General features: G+C 42.5%; 1 protein-coding gene across 4 annotated transcripts in view; it reads left to right on the top strand.

The window, feature by feature from the left end:
• Positions 1-1,910: 1,910 nt before the first annotated feature.
• The window catches only part of nsd1b (nuclear receptor binding SET domain protein 1b), a 47,096-nt gene continuing 23,881 nt past the window's right edge, over positions 1,911-25,125 (top strand). Inside the window, exons 1-11 of one of the 4 annotated variants that reach the window (XM_060936476.1) lie at positions 1,911-2,037; positions 2,917-3,113; positions 6,316-7,006; positions 15,508-15,649; positions 16,601-16,740; positions 16,855-18,766; positions 18,848-18,960; positions 19,056-19,332; positions 22,504-22,604; positions 22,703-22,748; positions 24,870-25,036. In XM_060936476.1, the coding sequence (XP_060792459.1) occupies positions 6,623-7,006; positions 15,508-15,649; positions 16,601-16,740; positions 16,855-18,766; positions 18,848-18,960; positions 19,056-19,332; positions 22,504-22,604; positions 22,703-22,748; positions 24,870-25,036 (3,282 nt within the window). In that variant the 5' untranslated portion in view covers positions 1,911-2,037; positions 2,917-3,113; positions 6,316-6,622. Of the gene's footprint in view, positions 2,038-2,518; positions 2,793-2,916; positions 3,114-6,315; positions 7,007-15,507; positions 15,650-16,600; positions 16,741-16,854; positions 18,767-18,847; positions 18,961-19,055; positions 19,333-22,503; positions 22,605-22,702; positions 22,749-24,869; positions 25,037-25,125 lie in introns of those variants that run through there. The other 3 variants (XM_060936478.1, XM_060936475.1, XM_060936477.1) reach the window with 3 other exon arrangements.

Genomic DNA, 25,125 nt, shown 5'->3' with positions numbered 1-25,125 from the left:
TGGTGCCCTGTGTCTGGTTGGAGTCTCATTGCATCGATCCTGCAGACGGCGGCCCCATGTGGACAGTTGGGGTCATGCCTGGAGGACGCTCTGGACTCTTGCAGTGGTGCTGGGGACTGCAGTTGACTTGCTGACTTTAGGACTGCAGTTGTCGTGAACGGTTTTACGCTCGGGTTTCAGTCGGTGGGGGGTTTATAGCATCAACGAAGCGGACTTTATGTTAGGACTGTTAATGTTATAGTCATGTTGTCTGTTGTTGCCCAAATGAGGATGGGTTCCCTTTTGAGTCTGGTTCCTCTCGAGGTTTCTTCCTCATGCCGTCTGAGAGAGTTTTTCCTTGCCACCGTTGCGCTCATTGGGGATAGATTAAGCCTAGGTCACAACCGGACGTACGATTTTTTGGCCGTGCGATTTTTGGCGTTTCCCAAATCGCTGCGTTTTTTTTGTTCGTGGAGAAAGACGCACATTGGCTGTAAGTTTGTCTTGCAACCTGGAAAAAACGTAAGCGCCCGTAGAGTTTGTTTGACATGACAAAGAACCTCTGCGGCCAGTCTACGGCTCAAAAATCAGCACGTCGCACGCGCGCCCTCCGTGCGTTTCTTGTGTTTTTTGCACGTAGACCGGCCGTAGGAGCACGTACGGCCAGTTGTGACCAAGGCTTTAGGGATAAAATTAGCTCATGTTTTAAGTCGTTCAAATTCTGTAAAGCGGCGGCACTGTGGTGTAGTGGTTAGCGCTGTCGCCTCACAGCAAGAAGGTCCTGGGTTCGAGCCCCGGGGCCGGCGAGGGCCTTTCTGTGTGGAGTTTGCATGTTCTCCCCGTGTCCGCGTGGGTTTCCTCCGGGTGCTCCGGTTTCCCCCACAGTCCAAAGACATGCAGGTTAGGTTAACTGGTGACTCTAAATTGAGCGTAGGTGTGAATGTGAGTGTGAATGGTTGTCTGTGTCTATGTGTCAGCCCTGTGATGACCTGGCGACTTGTCCAGGGTGTACCCCGCCTTTCGCCCGTAGTCAGCTGGGATAGGCTCCAGCTTGCCTGCGACCCTGTAGAACAGGATAAAGCGGCTACAGATAATGAGATGAGATGAGAAATTCTGTAAAGCTGCTTTGCGACAACGTTTATTGTTAAAAGCGCAATACAAATAAACTTGACTTGACTGACTGGTTGAAATAAAGTTATAGGAATACAAACTTGTCTCAGTCTCACCTGTTCCAGTCTCCCCGTTCTCCCTTAACTGTACTGAATCAACACTACTGTGCTGAATTGCTGTACAGTCTGGATCTGAATGTTTGATTCTCGGACTAATTCGTTGCAGCTTTATTTTTCCTTCACAGGGGTCGCTGTTGAGTGAGTCAGTGAGTGAGTCAGTCACAGGCCTAAAGCATGTCCGAACCCTAATCCCATACCCAGTGTGTCACACTATCGGTGGTGTACTATTTCTACCGTACTACTGAGTGCGGGTTCACACACAAGTAAAGAACGAACACTTTTATCACGGTGGAGGAAAAAACATGCGCGCGCGGCGTCAGCTTTCTCTCACATGACAAACCGAAAGTCGCTTTAAAGCAGATTAAAGGATGATTAAAGGATGATTAAAGGGAAGATCAGGAGCCTGTTTGAACCCAACACCCTCTGTGTTTAGACAACAGTTTAAACATTAACCAGCCCGCAAGTTAAGGGTTGTTGTTTTTTTTTTATAATAATAATATTAATAATAATAATAATTATTATTATTATTATTATTATTATATTGATAAGGACAAAACCCCAGATTGTTTTAATTATTATTTCTTATACGCGCGCGCGCACTCTTATTGATGTATTTCTTTGTTTTGCAGCGTGCATTGAGGGAAACATGGTGGACTGCTGAAAGATGGTGTCGGTGTCGGTGTCGGCTGGCTCCTCCATTTCATTTCCCCACCTCCTTAAAGAAAAATGTCAGGGTGTTACAGAGATGATATGTGACATGAAATGTGAATTTTACACGCACACGCGACTGCTTCATGATACTTGGGGTTGGAGCTTGGTTTATTATGAGGTGCGCACTGCTTCTTTTACGCACACACACACACACACACAGCTTTAGATGTCTGGATTAAAAACCCTTCCAACTCTCTCTCTAACTCTTTCTATGGTGTCATGGACTTGACAAGATGGCCTCCTTGGACCTCTTATGCAGGTCCAACGCATCCTCATGAACTTCTCCACTCTCTTACAGTCGGCTATCCTACTACATCGTGTGGTGTGCCATTTGAGATTTTAACACTTTGTGGCCTGCTTTCAGCAGCACCACCAGACTCCATTTTGAAGCGCGTGCCCACGACTCGGTCCCGATTAAACAACGCGCTTGTATCACACACCGACTTCATAAACATTATACTTTTTTTTTTTCTTGAAAACATTTTTATAGCCTCAGAACCCATCCCGGGAACCGCGTGCACGAGAGCTGGGTCTAATTGATGACGTGACTTCAAAGCACTTTTAAAGGTGTATGACGTTGAAACATTGTAGCGCGCGCGCGTGCGTGCGTGCGTGTGTGTGTGTGTGAAGAAGAAGAACAAATGCTGAAGAATAGGAATAATAATAGTAATAATGGTAATAATAATGATGATAATAATAAGGGCAGGTGTGTTTTAGGAAGTGTTAAAGTGAGAAGGCTGGAGAGCCGCGACGGATTGGCTGTTCACACACACACACACACACACAGGCAGGGGCTCGAGACACAACCAGGGGCAGGTCGGCACGCAGAGGAAACCATCACCGTTTCAATGGAGAGAAAGTAAGAGCCCCCCGGTAACGTTTGTGTATCCCAGCGCAGGGGAACGTGTCTCGTGTCTCTCTCACCGTGTGTGTGTGTGTGTCTGTGTGTGTGTGTTTAACGGACATCTTTTTTTGCTCTTTCTTTGGTTTTGTACAGAAAGGGGCCGCTAGCCTCACTGTCAAGAATATGGGCTCAGGTTTCTCGGCCTAGTGCTGCCGCTCTTGCTCATACTCATGCTGCTGCTGCTGGGATTTGCTGAGGCTGAGGTTCTCTCACTAATTTGGGAAAAAGGCCATTTGGACTGCAAAAGCGCAGGGTTTTCGGTGTCCCCGAGCGCGAGCGGCAGGTCAAGGGTAAGATTTTGGATGCATTTCATGAAACAACACGGTTTATGATCACGGGATTGTTTGCAGGTTGACCACTGGAAGGGTGTGTGTGTGTGTGTGAAAGGAAACGGGTATGAGAAAATGAGAAATGTCTATAAGAGAAGAACCCTGTAATGATTTCCGACGCAAGCGCGCGCGCCGCTCTAAGTCGTGCGGTATATCTGTACGTGTGTCGTTAAACTTCTTCTTCTTCTTCACTTCCTCTGAAAGATGACAGACTCGAGTGTGTCATACATGTGCGCCTCGGATCTCGCAAGGGCGGCTACACACACACACACACACGGCACAAGTCTTACTGCACGTGCATTCAACGTTTCAGAAATGTCTCCAATTCATTATAAACAATTCACCTGGCAAAGGTGCACTTTGTAGAAAAAGGTCCCTAGAAGGACCACTGCTTGCTTACTCAGTGGTTGTGTTGACCTTCCTGAGCACAGCACTGACATGACCCTGGTAAGCTTGCATGTTCCTGATCGCTGATGGAGACCCATGAAGCCGTTTAGAAGAAACAGTGCATGGCATTTCTATTCTGTAACTCTGCGCTTTGACGCCGCTACAGCTCCAGATCGATCCTGAGCTCCTCCTGCCTGTGCCTGCATGATGTTCTCATGCTCGTGTAGGGTTCCTCTGGTTTCCTCCGACCGTCTCTCAGATAGCTGGATGGTCTGACACGAATGCGGCATTCTGTTCAATTTACCGGTACGAGTTCTGATTCGATGGACAGCAAGAGTTGTTCCACGGAGTTCAAGTAACATCAAATCAACACGGCGGCTCAGAGCATCGACAGTAAACGAAATTCCACTCTTAACTAGTTATACCGTATACAGCCCATTCTATAATCACGGGTACGTTTCAAGTGCTGACTCTGTTAGTCATCGTCAACTCTGTTATTGCAAAACCGGGCAATCCGTTAACAGAACTGACGAGAACAGAGTTGACATTTTTCCCACCACTTTGTGTCTTAGCTCCACATGCTAACTAACCTCAAACTAGCTACCGCACGGTCTCATCTCATCTCATTATCTCTAGCTGCTTTATCTTGTTCTATAGGGTCGCAGGCAAGCTGGAGCCTATCCCAGCTGACTACGGGCGAAAAGCGGGGTTCACCCTGGACAAGTCGCCAGGTCATCACAGGGCTGACACATAGACACAGACAACCATTCACACTTACATTCACACCTACGGTCAATTTAGAGTCACCAGTTAACCTAACCTGCATGTCTTTGGACTGTGGGGGAAACCGGAGCACCCGGAGGAAACCCACGCGGACACAGGGAGAACATGCAAACTCCGCACAGAAAGGCCCTCGCCGGCCACGGGGCTCGAACCCGGACCCTCTTGCTGTGAGGCGACAGCGCTAACCACTACACCACCGGCTACCACACGTTATGTATTAAAAATACAAAAAAAATTATGGATTTTAATCATATTATTGTTCTTTAAAAAATGAGCAAGAGATTCGCTCCGATATCACAATGACAGATTTGATGAAAAATGAATCGACTTTTGGTGTAAAATCCTCAACATTTTGTTCAAATTCACGAGAGAAGAAACAGAACATAACATACCTCACTGCCTCGCTGAAGTTTCCCACCAGAGGAAGTGACATCGCTCGGTGCAGGTGTCATGCGTATTATTAAAAGTTTTTGTAGATTTTATGCGGTTTTATAACAGAGTTAATAACAGAGTTGACAAGAACATTGGGGCGGATAAAAATATATTTTTTATGACTGAAATTTCACATAATACAGAAAATAAACTTTCTATAAAACCAATTGATTTTATCACAGTTAATAGAATAAGCCCCCCAAAAATTGACTGTTAGACTGGATCACTTCCTGTTTATTGGAGTTGAATGGATGAATCAGGAGTCGAAGACGGCCAATAATGTGGGGGGAGGGGTGGGAGTCATTTAGTTAATGTCTTATGGATAAATTGGGTAAAAAATGTACATCAAGCATTGCTGTTGGTGAAAGTGTGTCATAATTGTTCAAAACTCATCCAGTAAAGATTTCTTTTGTGGAAAATAACAAAAGGTTTATCTCGGAGACATGAAATGTACCCCGAATTCTAGAATGACCCGTATACTAGTATTTGCAGTATTTACTATAGAGCAATCAACATACAGTAATTTCTTGTTAAATCTAAAACCCTGATTGCTGTTTTGAGGAGATAAATATACACAGTTAGTTCACAGTTAGTTGTCACTACAGTTAGTTAGCTAGCTTGATGCTAACAAAAGGCGAACGTGAAGGCGTCCATGTTTTTCCCCGTTCCATTTACCTCAGAAGTCAGAGCTGGGAATGACATCACACCTGAGTCGACGACCTTCTGCTACAACAGGTTGGAAAACCAGTTCTAGCCATGTTAGCTGTTTTTAGCCATGGTTGATTACGCATTATGCAGTATTTTGTGTAAACAAACACCCTAGCAACATGGCCAAAGGTAGAAGTTGGACAGGACTGTTTATGTACATGACTGATTTAATAAGACACAAGTGAGACAGAAGTGCTAATAAACAGGATATTACTCCAGGCTTCACTTTGACACGCAGAGCAGCCATCTTGGATTTTGAGGTCAGGGTTGGTGAGGTTCTTCCGATTTGACAAGTTGGAAATCGGACTTCAGGGGTCGTTCCAGTTGAGATGTTTAACTGGGAACTCGGAAATTCTGACTTCCCAGTTCAAATGGAACGCACCAAGAGTTCCGACTTCCCACTTCTGAGGTAAGTTGATTGCAGTATAGGTGTGAAAAGGTGTGAATGAATGTGCAGTGTATAAAGTGGATGGTAAGTACACAGTGCTTTCAAACCCCAACAAATTGTACAACTGAACATCTATAACCACTGATGACACTGCTATGATGAGAATGATCCACCTTCCAAATAACATCTCATCAGACATGGTCCTATGGTGGTCTTACTGCATTGATGAATGGGACATTGTGACATTGCACATCGCTCCAAATGGACTACAGGAAGTAACTGTATATCCACAAAGTGCACCAATAACACCTTCTTCCATATAGTAATTCTATATCTATGACATACATCTATATGGTAGGAATATCTTCTAAAATGGAAACTCAGTGTCAGTAGCTGTACCTCATAAACCATCATATACTGATTTGTCATATTTCACAAATGCTGACTGAATGAATTATGTCCCAGTTTTCTTTAAGATAAGTGGCAGATTCGGATGCTCGGATCATCAGCAGTCCTCCAGAAGAGCTGAAAATCCTCATCACATGGAAACCGTCACCCATCTTCATCAAGGTGCCTGGCCTCAAGTCCAACCGTCAAGTCTCACTTCCACTTAGTGGCGCAGAACCAAGGACTACTGACTCAGGATTCCAGTTCCTTGAGACCTTCATGGATAACTTCCTGGATCTGCTTTTCACATCCAAGGATCCACAAGGGCCATAGGAATGAGTTGACTCCATGGCACTTGAAGCTTGCTGACCCATTTCTACAAAACATGGACACAGCTTTGCCTGACAACAGAACTGACAATAACACTCGCATGTCTCCTCCCAGTCCAGCGTTCAGCCTCGATTCGTCCAGTCCATTTGCAAATGGATTACACTTTGAGTCAATTTTGTTTGAGGATGAGGAGGAAGATGAGGACACCGGCCCAAGGTCTTCACACGAAAAGCCTTGTAGCAGCCCTGTAAATGAGATTGCTACATCTACAAATCCAAAGCAAAAATTCACCATTTTTGATAGACACCATCATCTGTCTAAAGGCAAAAGAAGAACCAAGGCCTGTATGTCTATGAAAAAATATGAAAACCACAAGGAAGAGTCAGATGGCGACCGCGATCCAGCCTCACTGGAGTGCATCCATGATGACGTTACGATGGCAAGTTCTCATTCTAATCTTCTGCTTCTGGGTAGTTTTTGAAGTCACATCCAAACCAATCTGAATTACTTCTATAACGTCAAATGCTCAATTGATTTAAGAGAAATTTCACTTTTTGGAAGATTTACCAACCCTGATGAAGAATAGTCAAACACAGGCTTACAAAGGAATGAGTTTTGCAACAAGAGTAAAGCGTACGTCTGTAAACAGATTGCATCTTATAAATAGCTCAGGATTGTTATTAAAAGAGAACTGAAGTCATTTTTAAACTTGCTTTATTTCTTAATTAACGTGTTATTCAATTACGTTTTCGGTTTTAGTAACCTTATATCGTGACTCGTATTGGCAACTAATTGCAATTAAATATTATACTTATCGGCCTATTCGGTTTTTAGCCGTGTTGAATTTAGTTTGTTTGGTCCACGGCAGGCGTCGCTTATCCACGCGATCTTCACGAGACTTGCGCAAGACTTCGAAACGTGAAGTGTCAGCCAGGTGTCAGTGCCGCCATTTTAAAAACTTTTTTCCAAACGAAATATTGCACAAAAACGAGTTTAAATGATGATTACTGCCTACTTTTTTCAAACTTTCCTGATTGCTATCAAAACAAACAAAACTTCCGGCTTGATTACATCAGCATTCGAAAGAGGGCGCGCACGTCTTTTGACAGCGTTAGCAGATGTTGGTCGCTTTGATCTCCGCTGTACGTTTTACTTCCATCCTATGATGTCTCGCACAGGTCTCAACGAATCTCGTTTACGGCCATCGCTTTGACATATGGACTGATATATTACAGAGCGTATTTCAAACACTCATAACTTGCTATAGAGAGCGTGCACGTGACGTCACGAGGCCACGTGATATTTGTTTATTTGCCATCTTGGACGGCATGGCCACGCATAGAACTTAGACGAACCCGTTCTAATTATCAAGTGTGTGGGAGTAGATCTTTCGAGAATGGTTATATCTTGTTCAGCATTTGGTTGTACCAATAGACAGGGCCAAAAGGAAGGCCTGTCATTTTATAGATTCCCCGCAGACGAGGAGAGACGCGCAAAATGGGTGTCGCTGTGCGAAGAGAAAACTGGTACCCCAGTTCTACCAGCCGAATTTGTAGTGAACACTTCATATCAGGTAGGTGTAATCTTCTAATTCAATACTGCTAGTACATCTGTTAAGTTGATTTTCGGATTGAATGATAACTGCATAGTCGGTGATTTGTGATATTTTTTTTCAGACAAAAACATACATATTTACAACCCTGTCATTATCTGGAACTGAGTTTAGATTTCGAACATTCTTACGATAAAACGTCCTGCATAGTCTCTTTATGATAAACGTCTTAATGCCACTTACCCGTGAGGTTATCAAGTAGACATTCTTCTTCAGAACCTTCCAGAGGTATAGTTGGGATACCCATCCCGCAACAAAATATTTATAAGCTTCCAGGCTCTTGTAAGCTTTGAGGGCTTTGCCAGTGTAACACGATTCACGATTAACAAGAAAATTGTAAATGTCGTGGTAGGCCAGATCGGGCAAATCGCCGGCACCGCAGCTCCGAATTTCCCTGAACAAGGATTGCGGCAAGTTGTACGGATCTGCAATCCCCAACCTGGAACACTTTTCCACGCAACGCTGCCTCACGTCACCTTCAAGATGCTGAACAAACTTAGACAAATTATCGCGTGATGTAGATGGGGTATTTTCCGAATTTTCTTGGGGATTACTCCCTGGATCCATTACGCTCGCGCAAAGTAAACAATCCTGAAGCCGTCCAATATGGCAGACTAAACGCGGACAGGTCACTTGACTGCACATCCTCTATAGCAGTGACAAAATAGCGATCAAAAATGCATTCTGATATTTAATAAAATGAGAAATAGAATTTTCACTACGTTCACACTGCAAGGCTTTAATGCTCAATTCCGATTTTTTTGTGAAATCCGATTTTTTTGTGAGGTCGTTCACATTAACAAATATATGCGACTTGTATGTGATCCTCAGTATGAACGAAAAGCAACCTAAAAGTGTTCCGCATGCGCATTGCAGGATACGACGACGTCACACGCAGTGAGCATGGCCAGTGTTTACGGAAGTAAAACCGCCCGGTTGCGGTATGACCCATCCAATCTAGCTTGAATAGCTGTATCCCCCCAAATGGAAATCAGCTCCCTAACCTCTGCGTCCTTCCATTGAGAAGATTCAGAACCTTCACAGCCCGAAGCGTCCCTCGCATTGATGTCATGCGCAGGGGCGCAGATACGTTTTTTGAACTGGGTGGGACAAAAAACTGGGGGGGACAAAGCTGCCAGCAAACCAACCCCAACCCCGATATGCCTGTCAAACTTGTTGTGGGTTACCATAGCAACCAAGCTCGAGCTCGCAACCTGTGCAGTCTGCGCAGCTCAACCAACCGAATATCAGTCTTTGTTTTGTTTTATGTGAGTTGTTGCAACTATATGTATACACTGCTGTGCACCTCAATAAACCGAATGGTAATTAGTCTTTTGATTTTTCCGTGAGGTTTGCCTTATGCAAAGAAAGACAGCATAGACGTTTTTTCCTCCCTATAAGTGGGGGGGACCGAGCGAGGTGAATTTAAATCTGGGTGGGACGAATACCACCCGTCCCACCCTCTATCTGCGCCCGTGATTATGCGCCATGTTGTTGTAACTTTTTTTGAGAGACCCGCCGCCTATTTCAGCGCAGAATAGTGACGTTTGTGGCTTGTTGATGACGTGTAAGTCGGATGAATGCGACCTGGCGGTTCAGACTGAAGTCGCATATGAAAAGAGCGGATAGGAATCGGAATTAGGACCACATATCCAAACGGCCTGGGCCGGATTTGAAAAAATCGGATCTGTGTCGTTCATATTGTCAATAAAAGATCGGATACAGGTCACATATGGGCGAAAAGATCGGATTTGAGTCACTTCAGCCTGCAGTGTGAACGTAGCCTTCGATAATAAAACATTTGCCTTCAGTTCTCCTTTAAGAGTTAAAATTAGAAGTTGGCTTTCACAGTGCAGTCCTTAATGTAAAACTGCACCTTGGAATACTTTCGAATTGAGATAGATTAGATTAGATTAGATTAGATTAGATTAGATTAGATTAGATTAGATTAGATTAGATTAGATTAGATTAGATTAGATTAGATTAGATTAGATTAGATTCAACTTTATTGCCATTGCACATGTCACAGGTACAAGGCAACGAAATGCAGATTGCATCTAACCAGAAGTGCATAGCAGTAAATAACATAAGTGTAATATACATAAATATAAATGTACAGGAATTACAGGGTATGGAATGGTATAATGATATGATAGATATTTACAGTATGTTCAAAATGTGCAATATGAATGAAAATGCTCAATACGAATGAACTGTAGTGCAATGGTATGATACATAAATATTTGCAGTATATACAAAACACAGTATGAATAAACAGTGCAAATAATGATAGTGCAATGAAGTCAGTTCAAGTCAATTCAGTTTGTTGGGGGGAGTTCAGCAGTGAGACAGCTGAAGGAAAAAAAACTGTTCCTGAACCTGGTGGTTTTGGCCCGAAGGCTCCTGTAGCACCTTCCAGAGGGCAGGAGAGTGAACAGTTTGTGTGCTAGATGGCAGGAGTCTTTGATGATGTTTATGGCTCTCCTGAGACATTGCTTCCTTTAGACATCCTCAGTAGGAGGTAGCGAGGCTCCCATGACACGCTGGGCGATCTTCACCACCCTCTGCAGGGCCTTTCGGTCTGAGACAGAGCAGTTCCCATACCGTACTGTAATACAGTTGGTTAGGATGCTCTCGATGGTACAACGGTAGAAGTTCACCAGGATGTCTGAAGAGAGGTGGTTTTTCTTCAGAGTCCTCAAGAAAAAGAGACGTTGGTGAGCCTTCTTGACCAAGTTGGAGCAGTTGGTTGTCCAGGTGAGGTCCTGTGAGATGTGGATCCCCAGGAATTTGAAGCCGGTCACACGCTCCACTGCTGCACCGTTGATGTGGATGGGTGTGTGTGTGTCAGCATTCCTCCTGAAGTCCACGATGAGCTCCTTGGTTTTGTTGGTGTTGAGCAGCAGGTTGTTCTCGCTGCACCACACAGCTAGGCGGTCCACCTCCTGTCTGTAGGCTGACTCATCGTTGTCCCTGATGAGGCCTATTACTGTGGTGTCATCCGCAAACTTGATGATGGTGTTAGTGTAATATACAACCCCGATTCCAAAAAAGTTGGGACAAAGTACAAATTGTAAATAAAAACAGAATACAATGATGTGGAAGTTTCAAAATTCCATATTTTTTTCAGAATAGAACATAGATAACATATCAAATGTTTAAACTGAGAAAATGTATCATTTAAAGAGAAAAATTAGGTGATTTTAAATTTCATGACAACAACACATCTCAAAAAAGTTGGGACAAGGCCATGTTTACCACTGTGAGACATCCCCTTTTCTCTTTACAACAGTCTGTAAACGTCTGGGGACTGAGGAGACAAGTTGCTCAAGTTTAGGGAGAGGAATGTTAACCCATTCTTGTCTAATGTAGGATTCTAGTTGCTCAACTGTCTTAGGTCTTTTTTGCCGTATCTTCCGTTTTATGATGCGCCAAATGTTTTCTATGGGTGAAAGATCTGGACTGCAGGCTGGCCAGTTCAGTACCCGGACCCTTCTTCTACGCAGCCATGATGCTGTAATTGATGCAGTGTGTGGTTTGGCATTGTCATGTTGGAAAATGCAAGGTCTTCCCTGAAAGAGACGTCGTCTGGATGGGAGCATATGTTGCTCTAGAACCTGGATATACCTTTCAGCATTGATGGTGACCTTCCAGATGTGTACGCTGCCCATGCCACACGCACTAATGCAACCCCATACCATCAGAGATGCAGGCTTCTGAACTGAGCGCTGATAACAACTTGGGTCGTCCTTCTCCTCTTTAGTCCGAATGACACAGCGTCCCTGATTTCCATAAAGAACTTCAAATTTTGATTCGTCTGAGCCTTGGCCCAGAGAAGACGTCTGCGCTTCTGGATCATGTTTAGATACGGCTTCTTCTTTGAACTATAGAGTTTTAGCTGGCAACGGCGGATGGCACGGTGAATTGTGTTCACAGATAATGTTCTCTGGAAATATTCCTGAGCCCATTTTGTGATTTCCAATACAGAAGCATGCCTGTATGTGATGCAGTGCCGTCTAAGGGCCCGAAGATCACGGGCACCCAGTATGGTTTTCCAGCCTTGACCCTTACGCACAGAGATTCTTCCAGATTCTCTGAATCTTTTGATGATATTATGCACTGTAGATGATGATATGTTCAAACTCTTTGCAATTTTACACTGTCGAACTCCTTTCTGATATTGCTCCACTATTTGTCGGTGCAGAATTAGGGGGATTGGTGATCCTCTTCCCATCTTTACTTCTGAGAGCCGCTGCCACTCCAAGATGCTCTTTTTATACCCAGTCATGTTAATGACCTATTGCCAATTGACCTAATGAGTTGCAATTTGGTCCTTCAGCTGTTCCTTTTTTGTCCCTTTAACTTTTCCAGCCTCTTATTGCCCCTGTCCCAACTTTTTTGAGATGTGTTGCTGTCATGAAATTTCAAATAAGCCAATATTTGGCATGAAATTTCAAAATGTCTCACTTTCGACATTTGATATGTTGTCTATGTTCTATTGTGAATACAATATCAGTTTTTGAGATTTGTAAATTATTGCATTCCGTTTTTATTTACAATTTGTACTTTGTCCCAACTTTTTTGGAATCGGGGTTGTACTTTAAACTTGGCAGAGGGAGTAGAGGAACGGGCTCATCACACAGCCTGGTACGCCAGTGTTTAGTATGAGGGTGGAGGAGCAGTGATGGTCTAAACGAACATGTTGGGGCCTGTTGGTTAGAAAATCCAACAACCAGTTGCAGATGGGAGCACTGATGCCCAGATCTGTGAGTTTGGTGATGAGCTTAGAGGGGATGACAGTGTTAAATGCTGAACTGAAGTCTATGAACAGCATTCTGGCATACGTGTTGCCATTATCCAGGTGCGAGAGGACAGACTGCAGTGTTAGGGAGACTGCATCCTCTGTGCTCCTGTTCTTGTGGTAGGCAAATTGGTGGGGGTCCAGGGTGGGGGCAAGACAGGATTTGAGATTTGTCAGGACCAGCTGCTCTAAACACTTTGTAATGATGGGGGTGAGTGCTACTGGACGGTAGTTGTTGAGACATGTTGGAGTGGAGTGTTTTGGTACTGGCACGATGGAGGTGGTCTTGAAGCAGGTTGGAACAATAGCATGGGCCAAAGACATGTTGAATAAGTCCATCAGGACCCCTGCCAGCTCCCCAGCACATGTTCTGAGCACACGTCCAGGGATGCCATCAGGGCCTGCAGCTTTATGTGGATTAATCCTGCTCAGCACTGCTTTAACATCAGTGGGGAAGAGTGTTAGGGGTTAGCAATTCCAGTGCAATTTCTTGCTTGTGCTAGCAATTTATTGCTACAATCGCTTATAATGGGAGAAGAAAACTCAATCTCAAATGTAAGGTTAACATATCAGTGTGGTTTTGTCATTTGGTCTTAAAACCAAAAGAACCAAAATCTCAAGAGCTTCTTTCTTTTCTCGCTGACCATTTTCCAGCAACATTCAAAGTCATGTTAATGAGAAATCCAATGCAAAGTAGTGAAGACAGTAAACATCAGACTGAATGCAATGCCAACGCGTACAGTACATGTGGCTTGGCTAGCTAGCCATCTATCAGATGATGAGCATGATGGCACTGATGGTGGTATTAGCATCAAAGTTGAAGATTTGGAAGCTAATCTATTTGAGCAGAGTGCACTGATAAGGAGATGGTAAAACTGGACAGACCCAAGTACTAAAGCACCGCTGCATCGTGAACTTTAGGTACAACTTTAGGTAAGATCAGATGTTAATTATAATCTCCGAGTCCTTCAGGATAGATTTTTCCATTATTGTTGACCTGATTAGTTTCATAGCTAGTTAGCCTGTTTGGTTATTTGTACTACAAGAGCTCTCTTTGACATCCGATTCGTATACTGTAGCTTAGGATTACTACTTAATCAAATCAAGCTGATTAGAGTCACATGAAGTGGTGGTTTCCAAAAACAGACCTCATTCAGGTTCTGCACCGGATGTCTCGAAGCCTTTTTTTTTCCTAGTGTGTCAATGAAATTTATGTAATAAATTCCTGTAAATAATGTAATAAACATTTCATTGAGACAGAACCCGTTTGCTGAAATGTCACATCCAGTATAAGGGCCCGGTCCTACAACACCGATAACTCTTAACTATACCTATAACTCCAACTCTGACGATACCTATATCTGAACTTAGTTCCAGTCTGGAGCAGAAACGCCACAACTATAATCCCGACTATAATATCGCTTGGTCCTGACACTCAGGGAAATAAACGCATGCAACTTAGGAATAGCCATGGAAGTTTTTTCCAAGTAGTAGCACATTATTCCGAGTCGTACTGTACAGCTTGGACTCCAAAACAACCCATTTACACACTCCGGTGGTTTATATAACACGGACAGATCACAGAGTACGGAAATATAATAAAAAAGGATACAAAATACGGAGTGGTTACGGATTTTAATACAGATGCATCACGAATGCCAATAATTTATGGATCGGTCACGGACATTTCAGTATATTACAGACTGGTTACTGGTTTCATACGGATGATGCATCACGCATAAAAAAAAATTAAGACGTCTAAAACAATTAAATGTTTGGACTGCCAAAGTTCATAATTAAAATATCTTACCTGCATATCTTTATATGCTTACTTTATTAATTTACTGTTGATATTTCATGGAAAATAATCACATATCCATGAATAGAAGATTTGTGCTTTGGATTATATTTTTTTATTTTCCGTGAATCTGTATTCCGTGACTTCATGATGCAACAAGGATGTACAGAGATGACCGGGGAAAATAACACGTGCTCAGACAACGCCATATGTAAACAATTACAAACTGATTGGTCAGCAGATGTTTTATCAGATCAGGTCCAGGTCTGGAAAAATGGCTCCCGAAGCAATCTCAGCGATACGGATAAACCCAGGCCTGGGCTATAGGGATCGTTATCGGTCTGGTGTGAGCACCGACCACATAAACTGCAGGGGGCTGATTTATTCATAGTTATCGCTATAGTTATTGGTATTGTAGGACCGGGCCTTAATCATCATATTCAAATGTTAAATTACAGTCAGTACGAAGTCTTAACTAAAAATTCCGTACTCAGATACTGGGCTTTATCTGTGACTATGAAACTTATTTTGTGTCTGTCTGTATCACGTAGCTTACTTTAGAGTCCAAGAATTGATTATCGCACTATAATTAAACACTTGTAACTGACTGTGGTAATATATATTTTTTATAAAGATTGGTTTTAAGAGATGTTACCCTAAACATGAATACATTTGGTTTGTTTCTTGTTTGCTGTATTCTTTTTAAACAGTCTAATTTTCTACTAGCAGATAAACAACTCAAAGTCAAAGGCTCTTCCACCAGTAAAGTACCTCGAAGGTGAAGTGATATGGGCCAAGTTCAACCGTAGACCATGGTGGCCATGTCGCGTGACCATCAATCCTGCGTTGGAAACGTATCACAGAATAAAAGGTGTGTTGGTTTCTGTGAAAGTAAAAAAAAAAAAGTGCAGCTTTAATTTTGGTGATGAATGATGAAGATCCTGGACATCATCCATGACTTGGTTGTGGTTGAAGTTATTGGGAGGTTAAATGTGGAATCGTTTGAGGTACATTTTGCATTTTAGGTACTTACTTTTTTCCATTAATATGCACTCACTGGACACTTTAATAGGAACTTGTTGATTCTAAGATCCCTGTTCTTGGCTGCAGGAGTGGAACCCAGTGTGAGATGCTTTTCTGCTCACCACGGTTGTAAAGAGTGATTATATGAGTTACTATATCCTTCCTGGCAAAAAAGTTCAAACCAATCTGGCCATTTTGTGATCTCTGACCCTCTCTTATCAACAAGGCGTTTGTTTCCACCCACAGAACTGTCGCTCATTCATTCGCTCACTCACTCACTCAGTGTTTTTTGTTTTTCACACCATTCTGTCTGTGTAAACTCTCGAGACTGTTGTGTGTGAAAACCCCAGGAAGGAGATCATCAGTTTCTGAAATACTCAAACCAAAAATACTCATCTGGCTCAAACCGACACCCATACCACAGTGAAAGAAAGAAAGTCACACTTCACTGTGAGATCACAATTTTTCCCATTCTGATGTTTGAACATTGTGAACGTTAACTGAAGTTCTTGATTTGTATCTGCGTGATTTGATGCATCGTGGTGCTGTCGAGTGATCGGCTGATTAGAGAACTGCAGAAAATAAAACGGGCAGGTGGATGTAGGGGTGTTCCTAATAAAGTGTCTGGTGAGTGTAGTTGTTTATTATGAACGCTAAACTTTGGTGGGGTATAATCAGCTCCTGATTTAACGAGTTCATTCATATTTGTGCAAAAAAAAAGAGAGAATTACATGATTGATGTATTCCCATTGAAGTAAAAGTTGAAGCAATTTTGTCTTTCTGTGCTGTGGTTTGTCAGAGCCGAGTGATAATCCCTATCGTCAGTATTACATCAGGACTTTTGGGGAACCTGAGGAACTGGCCTGGGTTTCTGAGAAAGCCATACATCTATTTTTTGGTGAATATCAGTTCTACACTCTTCCTGGTCCAAAGAGAGGGGTAAGACCAAGCTGAACAGTCGTCATTTCCATTGTAATCGATTTATTTAGTAAATAACAATAAATCAAGTATTTTTCCCCAACATAAACGTTTTCACTGCGTGCACTCCTGTAGGTACCCAAGCGGTTTCTCAGCTCTTGGAGTTGTAGTGTAGCTGAGGCTGAGGCACATTTCCTGGATAAGCCCAAGATACATATTATAGCTTCGGAATTCACAGAAAAGAGTCCAGTTGATGAAAACACAAAAGGTCAAGAAGACAAGGTATCTAACTCCACGTTGCTCTTGGGAATTCCTGGAAACGGTTGCCAAGCCAATGGGAAGATTTCCCATAAAGACCAAAACATTCTGATTAAGCCGAAATGCACAAAGAAGCAAAGGAAGTCCTCAGAAGTGTTTTTTACCAAGTATGACAAATTCGTCTGTGAAAAGACTGAGACAGAAGAAGTGGTGGATAGTCCCTATTCCGACATCGACTCTGTGCCGCAAATCCGCCGATGTCCCAAAGGCAGTGGCCGACCCTCACCGAATTCCACTACTGATCAGCCTGGAAGACAAGTCACAAGCCAAAATGAGAAAGAAGCAAAGAAAAATATCGAAGTCCAGGGTGGTTTGTGGTTCAGCAAAGCTGGAAAAGGACAAACCAGTGGGGTGTTTAGTCGTGCAGGAATTAAATCTGTTAATTGCTCCTTTGGTAAAGTATCATGTAAGATCAAGATACCTGAGTCGGCAAGTCTGAAGTCCAAAGACAACCAAGTCACAGGATGTGAAAATCAATCTGTCGAAGCCAAGAAGACTCTTGACAATCGAGTTGCAGGTCTTCCAGCAAGCAGTCGATTGATGACCAGAGCACTGAAAGCCATGGAAGACTCTCAGCTCCAGGAACCTTCTAGCCAAGATCTTCAACAAACTTTGCCAAGTGGTGAACCCGAGAATGATGCACATGCTACAAAATGCGAAAAGACAAAAGTAAAACCGACCCACCAGAAACTTTCAGCAGGGCCAGATGTAAGCTCTAATGCCAATCCCAAGGCATCTCTAGATCCGTCTGATTTGCAAGACAGCGAATTTGCTGTCAAATCAGAAGACGAATCTTGTGTGATATCTTCTGAACCAGTTGGTTTCAATGCATCAAAACTGAAACAAGAGAATAAAGTGTCTGAGGTGTCAGTGTTTTCGACGGCATCTCCATTTCATGTGAATATACAAGACAATGAAGACATGAAAGAAATAACCTTCAAGTCACTGGAAAATGAAGAAAATGGAAAGTCCACATTTCATCCAGACGCAAAGTATAAATATAGCACATTCCTGATGCTGTTAAAGGATATACATGACAGTCGAGAAAAAGATGGCCGACCCTTGGTCATGGAACCTTTACCAATAAAAAATCTCATTAAAGAAGAGCCGTCCATGATTTCAGAAAATGATCTAAAAAGACGCTTCAGTTGTGTTAAAGATGATAACAACCACTACACATTGCCAGGTCTTAAGAAGTACGGACAGAGCAAAGCTTCGAGTTTTAAGTTCAAACAAAACAAAACAAATCCAAAGTTTGGTCCTGACATGAGAGAAGCCAATGGTTGTGTGTCTCCGCAATGCCAGAGAATTTCTCCTGTACCAAAATCTGTTAAAAAACCAAGCAAAAAAAGTCAACCTGTTGTGAAGAAGAGCCTTAACATTTTTGTACCTTCTGATTTGTCAACACATGCGTGTAGCAGGAAGTCGGATAACATGCCGATCACCAAGTGCAAACTCTTCGCTGAGGACTCGGAGAATAGTTTTTTTGGCAGCGTACCGAAAAAACGCTGGCAGAAGTTTGGACAGGACGATGAAAAGGTGTCGCAAAAGGCAGAGATCAGAAGTGACCAAGGACCAGGACAACCGCAGATGTTGCCTTCAGAAGAGAAAAGGGATGTAGAGCCTGGTGCTGAAAAGACAACTTCATCTTCAGCATCAGCAAAAGACATATCCATAAACACAGCCAACATAACTCCGAATACCTGTGAGGTTTCTAGTTTCCCCACAGGTAAGATGAGTGCGAGAAGAAATGTAATTAGGTCCTAACAGTTTTGTCTATTTATCATGACTCTGAGTTTGTCTTTGCCAGAGAGCAAACGTATCCGAAAGCCAAGCAAAAGACTCATCGAATGGACGGAGGAATACGATCACATATTTGCCACGAAGAAGAAAGCAAAAAAGCAACCGGAATCTTTGCAGAAGGTCGGGGTTGTTGTTGTTGTTGTAGTTTGTTTAACATATTATTGCTTTTAATATTGTGATTCTTTTCTATACCAAATATAAATTGTCTTTCTCAGGTTATTAAAAATCGTTCCGACAATATCACTGAGAAATCTTCAGGCATACAGCAACATCAAGGAGCAATACAACCTGTGCCGAACCCCTTACCAGAAATTCAGACTCCTCCCCCTGAAGAGAGGTCTAAGACTCCTCCCATGATAGAAAATACTCCATGTCAAGAGAATCAGGTTATGGCTGTAGACACACTAACTCCGCCTCCGGAAACAGAAACCTCCCCATACGGAGAAAATTGTTTTAAGGAACAACTTCTGGTTCAGAATTGCTCCATCACTGGTGAGTAACTACATTAGATGTATAAACATCTCAAGGTTCAGTAATTCTTTCGAAATGTTTTGTCCTCAGCCATTTTTTTGTCAAGAAACGCATTGATCTTAATTCAGAAGAATACACTATATGGCCAAAAGTTTGTGGACACCTAACCATAACTTTTATACATGCCCATCCCTTGTTTGTTCGTATAATAACCTTTTCTCTTCTGGGAAGGCTTTCCAAAAGTTTTTGGAGCGTGGCTGTAGGGATTAGTGCATTACTGAGTATTGGTGAGGTCAGGTACTGATGTTGGGGTGATGAGGTTGAGGAGGGTCCAGTTCATCCCAAAGATGTTCAGTGGAATTGAGTTCAGTCAGGGCTCTGTGGAGGACACTTGAGTTCTTCCACTCCAACTTTAACACCTTAACCTTACACCATGTCTTCATGGAGCTTTGTGCACAGGCGCATTGTCGTGCTGGAGCAGGTTTGGGCCTCTTAGTTCCGGTGAAGGGAAATTGTAATGCTGGAGACATTATAATTACAAAGACATACTGTACAATTTTGTGCTTAAGACTTTGTGGAAACAGTTTGAGGAAGGACCACCAGAGATGTCCACAAGCGCCGGTGACCGGTGGTTTTCTCCACCTACACAGACGGTCTATGCCAGCTACTCAATCCCAGAAAAAAAAAGCAACTTGCCTTTCAATGTTCAAATGATTTATATCGTCTCCGCTGGCCATAATTTGCTGCAAATCCAATTATTCCACAACGAAATTGTCTTTGATTCAGGTCTAACATGACCGGAAGCAACGGCATATTTGTTGATTGATTCTTGTGCTCTGATTGGCTGAACCAGACCACCTGACCGCACGATAGCATATGTAGTTATTTTACAGAGTCAGGCAGCATACTACAGAGGGTAACTAAGAAAGCCAAGCATGCATACACATCTGGGGGAAAATTTCATACATATTTTGCAAGTATTTTACAGGGAAATGGTTAGTAATTTATTAGCTGAGAATGCACCAGAAGGCATGTAAATTAAACAATTTTCTAGTCCCCAGACCCCCCGAGCATTAACGCGCCTTTGGCGTGCTGTGGCGGCTTTGCCGCTGCCTACTACGTTTCTTTAGCTGGGTGCTTCAGATTTTCTGGAGAAACGTGGACCGCATATGGGAGTGATGGTCAGGTGTCCACAAACTTTTGGCCATATAGTGTACATAGCATAGGTTTGTAGCATAGGTTTCAGTTAAGTCATTATCAGCATTTTCAGCTTTTAGAAATGAAGAATAGGTTTTACTGTCTTACTTTCCGGACTGTCAGGACAGTTTCCTTCGGAACTACTGGAGTTTCCCCGTTTGTTCATTTATTACTAATGAACTACTACTAATGAATAACTAATGAATCCCAACTTAACCTCCTGCTACGTCTTTTCGAAGAGTTGAGGAAGTGGATTCTAGATGCTGAATGTTTCAGACAGGTCCTTACCCCTGTCTTGTGCCCTAAACAGAACTGGAAATATGTCTGTTTATTGGTAACCTTGTGGTGAGGCTGCATAGCTGCAGTGAGGGCTGAAGCAAACAGCATAGACGATTTTTTTATGCAGTTTATGTGACTCTGCAGTTTGTCCTGTATGTCCTCCCCTATCTGGATGACTGGTTGCTGGAAAGTCCCAGCAGCCAGTGCAAGCCAGACAGGGCTCCTGATCTGATTTGTGGAAGCTCGAGGATGCAGTTCTGAGAGAAACCATTTGACACCTGAGAAGTTTGCAGTTCATAGTTGCAAAGCTTGACTCAAGGGCAATACGAGTCTTTCTGATGAAAGACAGAGAAGTTTAATGGCAGTAAGGAAATGAAGACTGGCCACACGCACTGCCTAGACTTGCGTGTCGACTTTCTACTTGTGGCAGAGACGTTGACAGCAGCAACGAGAGTAGTAAAACTGGGAATGTTGCACCTTCGAGTCTGCAATTCTCATCCTCCGTAGAATAAAGTCAAAAGACTCTGAGTGGCTCTTATCCTCAATAGAGTATGATATCATCACCATGATTATTTCTCACCCTCGGTAGAGGAGATTATCAGAATGATGAGTGATTCATATCCTGAGTAAAGTACAATATCAGGACTTGAGTGGAAGCAAATAACACTTCCTGATTCTTCTTCTGAATAAAGTATGGCATTGGTAATATTTGAGTGCTGTCTCTTGCTGTCTGGCAAGATACCCCATATCAGGATGTGTTCTGAACCCTTGTCAGGACTTTGAGTGACTAGGAGAAATGCCTGGAACAATAGAAAGTAGCACTGGCCTCAAGAGCCGTGCCAAAAAGACCTCTGACTGGGACACACTCACCGCCAACGAGTGTATACATTGACCAGAATGAAGTGGAGGTGGTGGACAACTTCACATACCTTGGGAGCTCCATTAACAATGAGGGAAACATGGATCAAGAACTGGACTGTCGTGGGGAAAGCCTCAGCCGCATTCAACCAGCTTGGTAAGAGCTGGAGAAGTAAGAAATTCTCACTCAAAACTAAGATGTGATTCTACAACAGCAGTGTGTTTTCTGCCCTCTTGTACAACTTCGCACATGAAGATCAGTCAGGAAAAGAAACTGGATGCCTTTGACAGCAAGTGTATCCAAAAAATCCTGGGCATGAGATGGAGCGACTTCATCACAAATGAGGAAGTCAGATCTCCGACCAACCAATAGCCAGTGTCCACAATCTTCTGTAAACGACGACTGAGCTGGCTGGGACATGTTGTTAGACTCCTGCCAACAAGACTTCCCAACCAAGTTCTACACTAGAATCCCCAGGGACAACGTCAGAGGGGCTGTCCAAAAAAGAAGCGGCATCAGACAATTGACAGAGACTTGCAACTAGTTGGTAGAGGATGGAAAGACGCAATAACACTGGCTGTGGATCAGAAATGCTGGACAAGCGTGACTGCCTCATGCATCGCAAGATGTGAGCGCGTCTTAAGTCTAAGTCACACATATTTTCAAGGTCATGACATGGCTATTGGTACAAGAAGCAAAGAAGTGTGGAAGGAAAAGGAAGTATAAGTAGTTAACTGCAGTGAAAATAAAACTTAGAGTATTAAGGTGTATATTTTATATTTGTTGAATATAAATAAGTTGATATTTTCCTTTGGTACGAGTTATAAATATGTCACAGACCCTTTGGTGTTCTTCAGGTGACGGCGTCTGTTTAAGCACAAAAAGGCAAAGGAAACCCACCAAGAAAATTCTAGAGAGTTCAATCGAAGCTGAACCAATTCTGGCGCCAAAAAAGAAGGTTTGTGTGACAGGGTTTTAAAATTTTGGATTAGTTCTTAGTTTTTCTGATATACTTCGGCTTAGGAGACTAATTTATGGAATCGAATTCTCTGGTAGGTGAAATCCCAGAGGAACAGTTCTTCAGGACATGCTGCTCATTCAGGTTGGTCAGTCGGTCAATATTTCAGATTCTGGTTCATTATTTTAAATTATTATACATATAGGACACTTTTTCCATGAAATAATAATGTGTTCTATTCCCTTCGAGTGGGTTTCATTAATTTGGTTTGATAACATGCAATATTGTTAACATATCACTTATCCTACGTGTATTACGTCACACTACCCACTGGAGAATGAGCGTTGAATATGTGTTTACGATATTGCATGGTTGTTAAGACAACATGACGTCACACGTCAGAGACGTAAAACTTCCGCGCTAGCGAGTGACTGTGACAATTTGTAAACAAACATTGTTTGTTGCCAGGTTTGCTTCGGTAAATACAGAAGATTTTGAGAGAATTTTGAAAGAGAAAGACGCGTTGAACACCTGAAAGGAATGTATAATAATAATAATAATAATAATAATATTGTCTGGCTTTTTTTCGTGGTCTATCAAATATATTCCATTCAGCTACTCGTCTTCGACTCATCTGAATGAGTCGAATGAGCTATACATACATACATACATCCTAGAATAGTATACTACATTTAAATAATATTGGCTGGATTTTTTCGTGGTATATCAGATATATACCACGAAAAAATCCAGCCAATATTATTTAAATGTAGTATACTATTCTAGGATGTATGTATGTATGTATGTATGTATGTATGTATGTATGTATGTCTGTATAGCTCAGGAAAAAGTTCTTAAATGTCTCGTTGACAGCTTAACGAAGAGATGGAGATGATGTTTCACTGACGGAGCTTTTGATTTGAAATACACTGTAACTCCGCTATAATCCTTGTTGGGCTTCCAAATAGTTCGTTATACCGAAAAATTCGGAATACTGAAATGGAGCCACTTGTCACACCAAACACTCACTCTTACGTAAAACAAGACCAACTATGTTTAATTTATACATAATTCACTTACATATTTATGAAGTAAAGGAAATAAGTCACGCTTGCCGACGTTTGCTTGTCGCAGCTTCTTTCTTTTCAGCCCGTCATGTTGATTACAGTTATGATCGATGTCTCGGAGCTCTTTCTCTTTTTCTTTTGCTTTAAAAGTTTAAATTGAATTTTTCCGGATTCTGTATTCTTTAGACAAATTCGCACTTTCTCACCACGCTTTAGATGCTCCAGGATATGAAGTCTGTCTTTGACAGTGTCATGTCTGTACACATGCAGCAGTGCGCCTCGAACTGCTGCTCATGTACACACACCCAGCACCATTAGGACTAATTACCATGCACCTGTTCCGGAGTAGAGCGCAATCATAGCGTGCACTTATAAGGGCTTTCAGTACACACAGACTGTATATACGCTGTACCTAGTGTCTCACATTACCAAGCCTTTTGTACCACTCTGTTGATATTCTGGTTTCTGACTCTGTTTTGTATTTTGCCCTTTGTCTCCATCTTTGATATCCTGTCTGTGCCTCGCCTGACCATTGCCTGTTTCTCGACTCTGATTTTTGATCACTGATCAGATTGGATCTGTTTGCCAGTGTGTTTTTAAATAAAACTTTTCCAGTGATTACATCTGTCTATCGCCTGCATTTTCCGACAGACGGAGAGTATCTTACAGTACGTTCACGAGTAGCCATGACAACAGTGTTTACAGAGTAAAGACTGGAGTAAAACTGCTTTCAGCTCATAAAATAAAGTCCTTTGAATGGATTTTTTGAAGTCAGTGAACACCGTTCTTGATAATTGTTAGTGATTGACATGTAAGTGAGGCTCGTGAAGCCTTTGTTTTATGGCGTATTGTTAACTCGACTGCGGACTCGATTACTTATTGTTCGTCTCTGGGGGAAGAGGAGCGCATGGCTCAGTGATGGTTTTTTTTTTAAGACTCCGACTCATTGTCATTAAAAGCAGGGGACGTGAACTTGGTTCTTTATATATGAAAGTTTGTAGTAAGCATTCGTTATAGTGAGGTTACAGTGTATATGCTTTCAAAAAAACAAGTCCAGAATTTCTTTTGCCGGTTGCACCTATGACACTGCTGACCTTGATGTTATTTTGAAGGATTGAATTGTGAAAATAAATTTCAGCTCCAGGCTCCATCACACTGTTACTTCTTTTGTGTAATTCTTATTTTATCCCAAACGTAGGCTTTGGGCAATCAAAAAGTAAGAGCAAGCAGCCTGCTGTATCCACTCCTGAAGAGAATGTTCCAATTTCAGCGAGTACAGAGAGGGAGGCAGATATCATTCCTACGAACCCTGACGCACTCAACCCTGAGACAGCCAAGGACGGCAAATGCACTCTGGAATCTGAGGTCATTCCACATCTCTGTGTTTAAAAACCCATCTATGAAATGATATTATGATGTTATGAAATGATATTATGTCTGTGTTTTACTGAGAC

The sequence above is a fragment of the Neoarius graeffei genome, chromosome 12 (assembly GCF_027579695.1).
Source record: "Neoarius graeffei isolate fNeoGra1 chromosome 12, fNeoGra1.pri, whole genome shotgun sequence".
Taxonomy (NCBI): domain Eukaryota; kingdom Metazoa; phylum Chordata; class Actinopteri; order Siluriformes; family Ariidae; genus Neoarius; species Neoarius graeffei.
The sequence above is the reverse complement of the archived record's forward strand: the minus strand, read 5'-3'. Positions and strand labels throughout refer to the sequence as shown.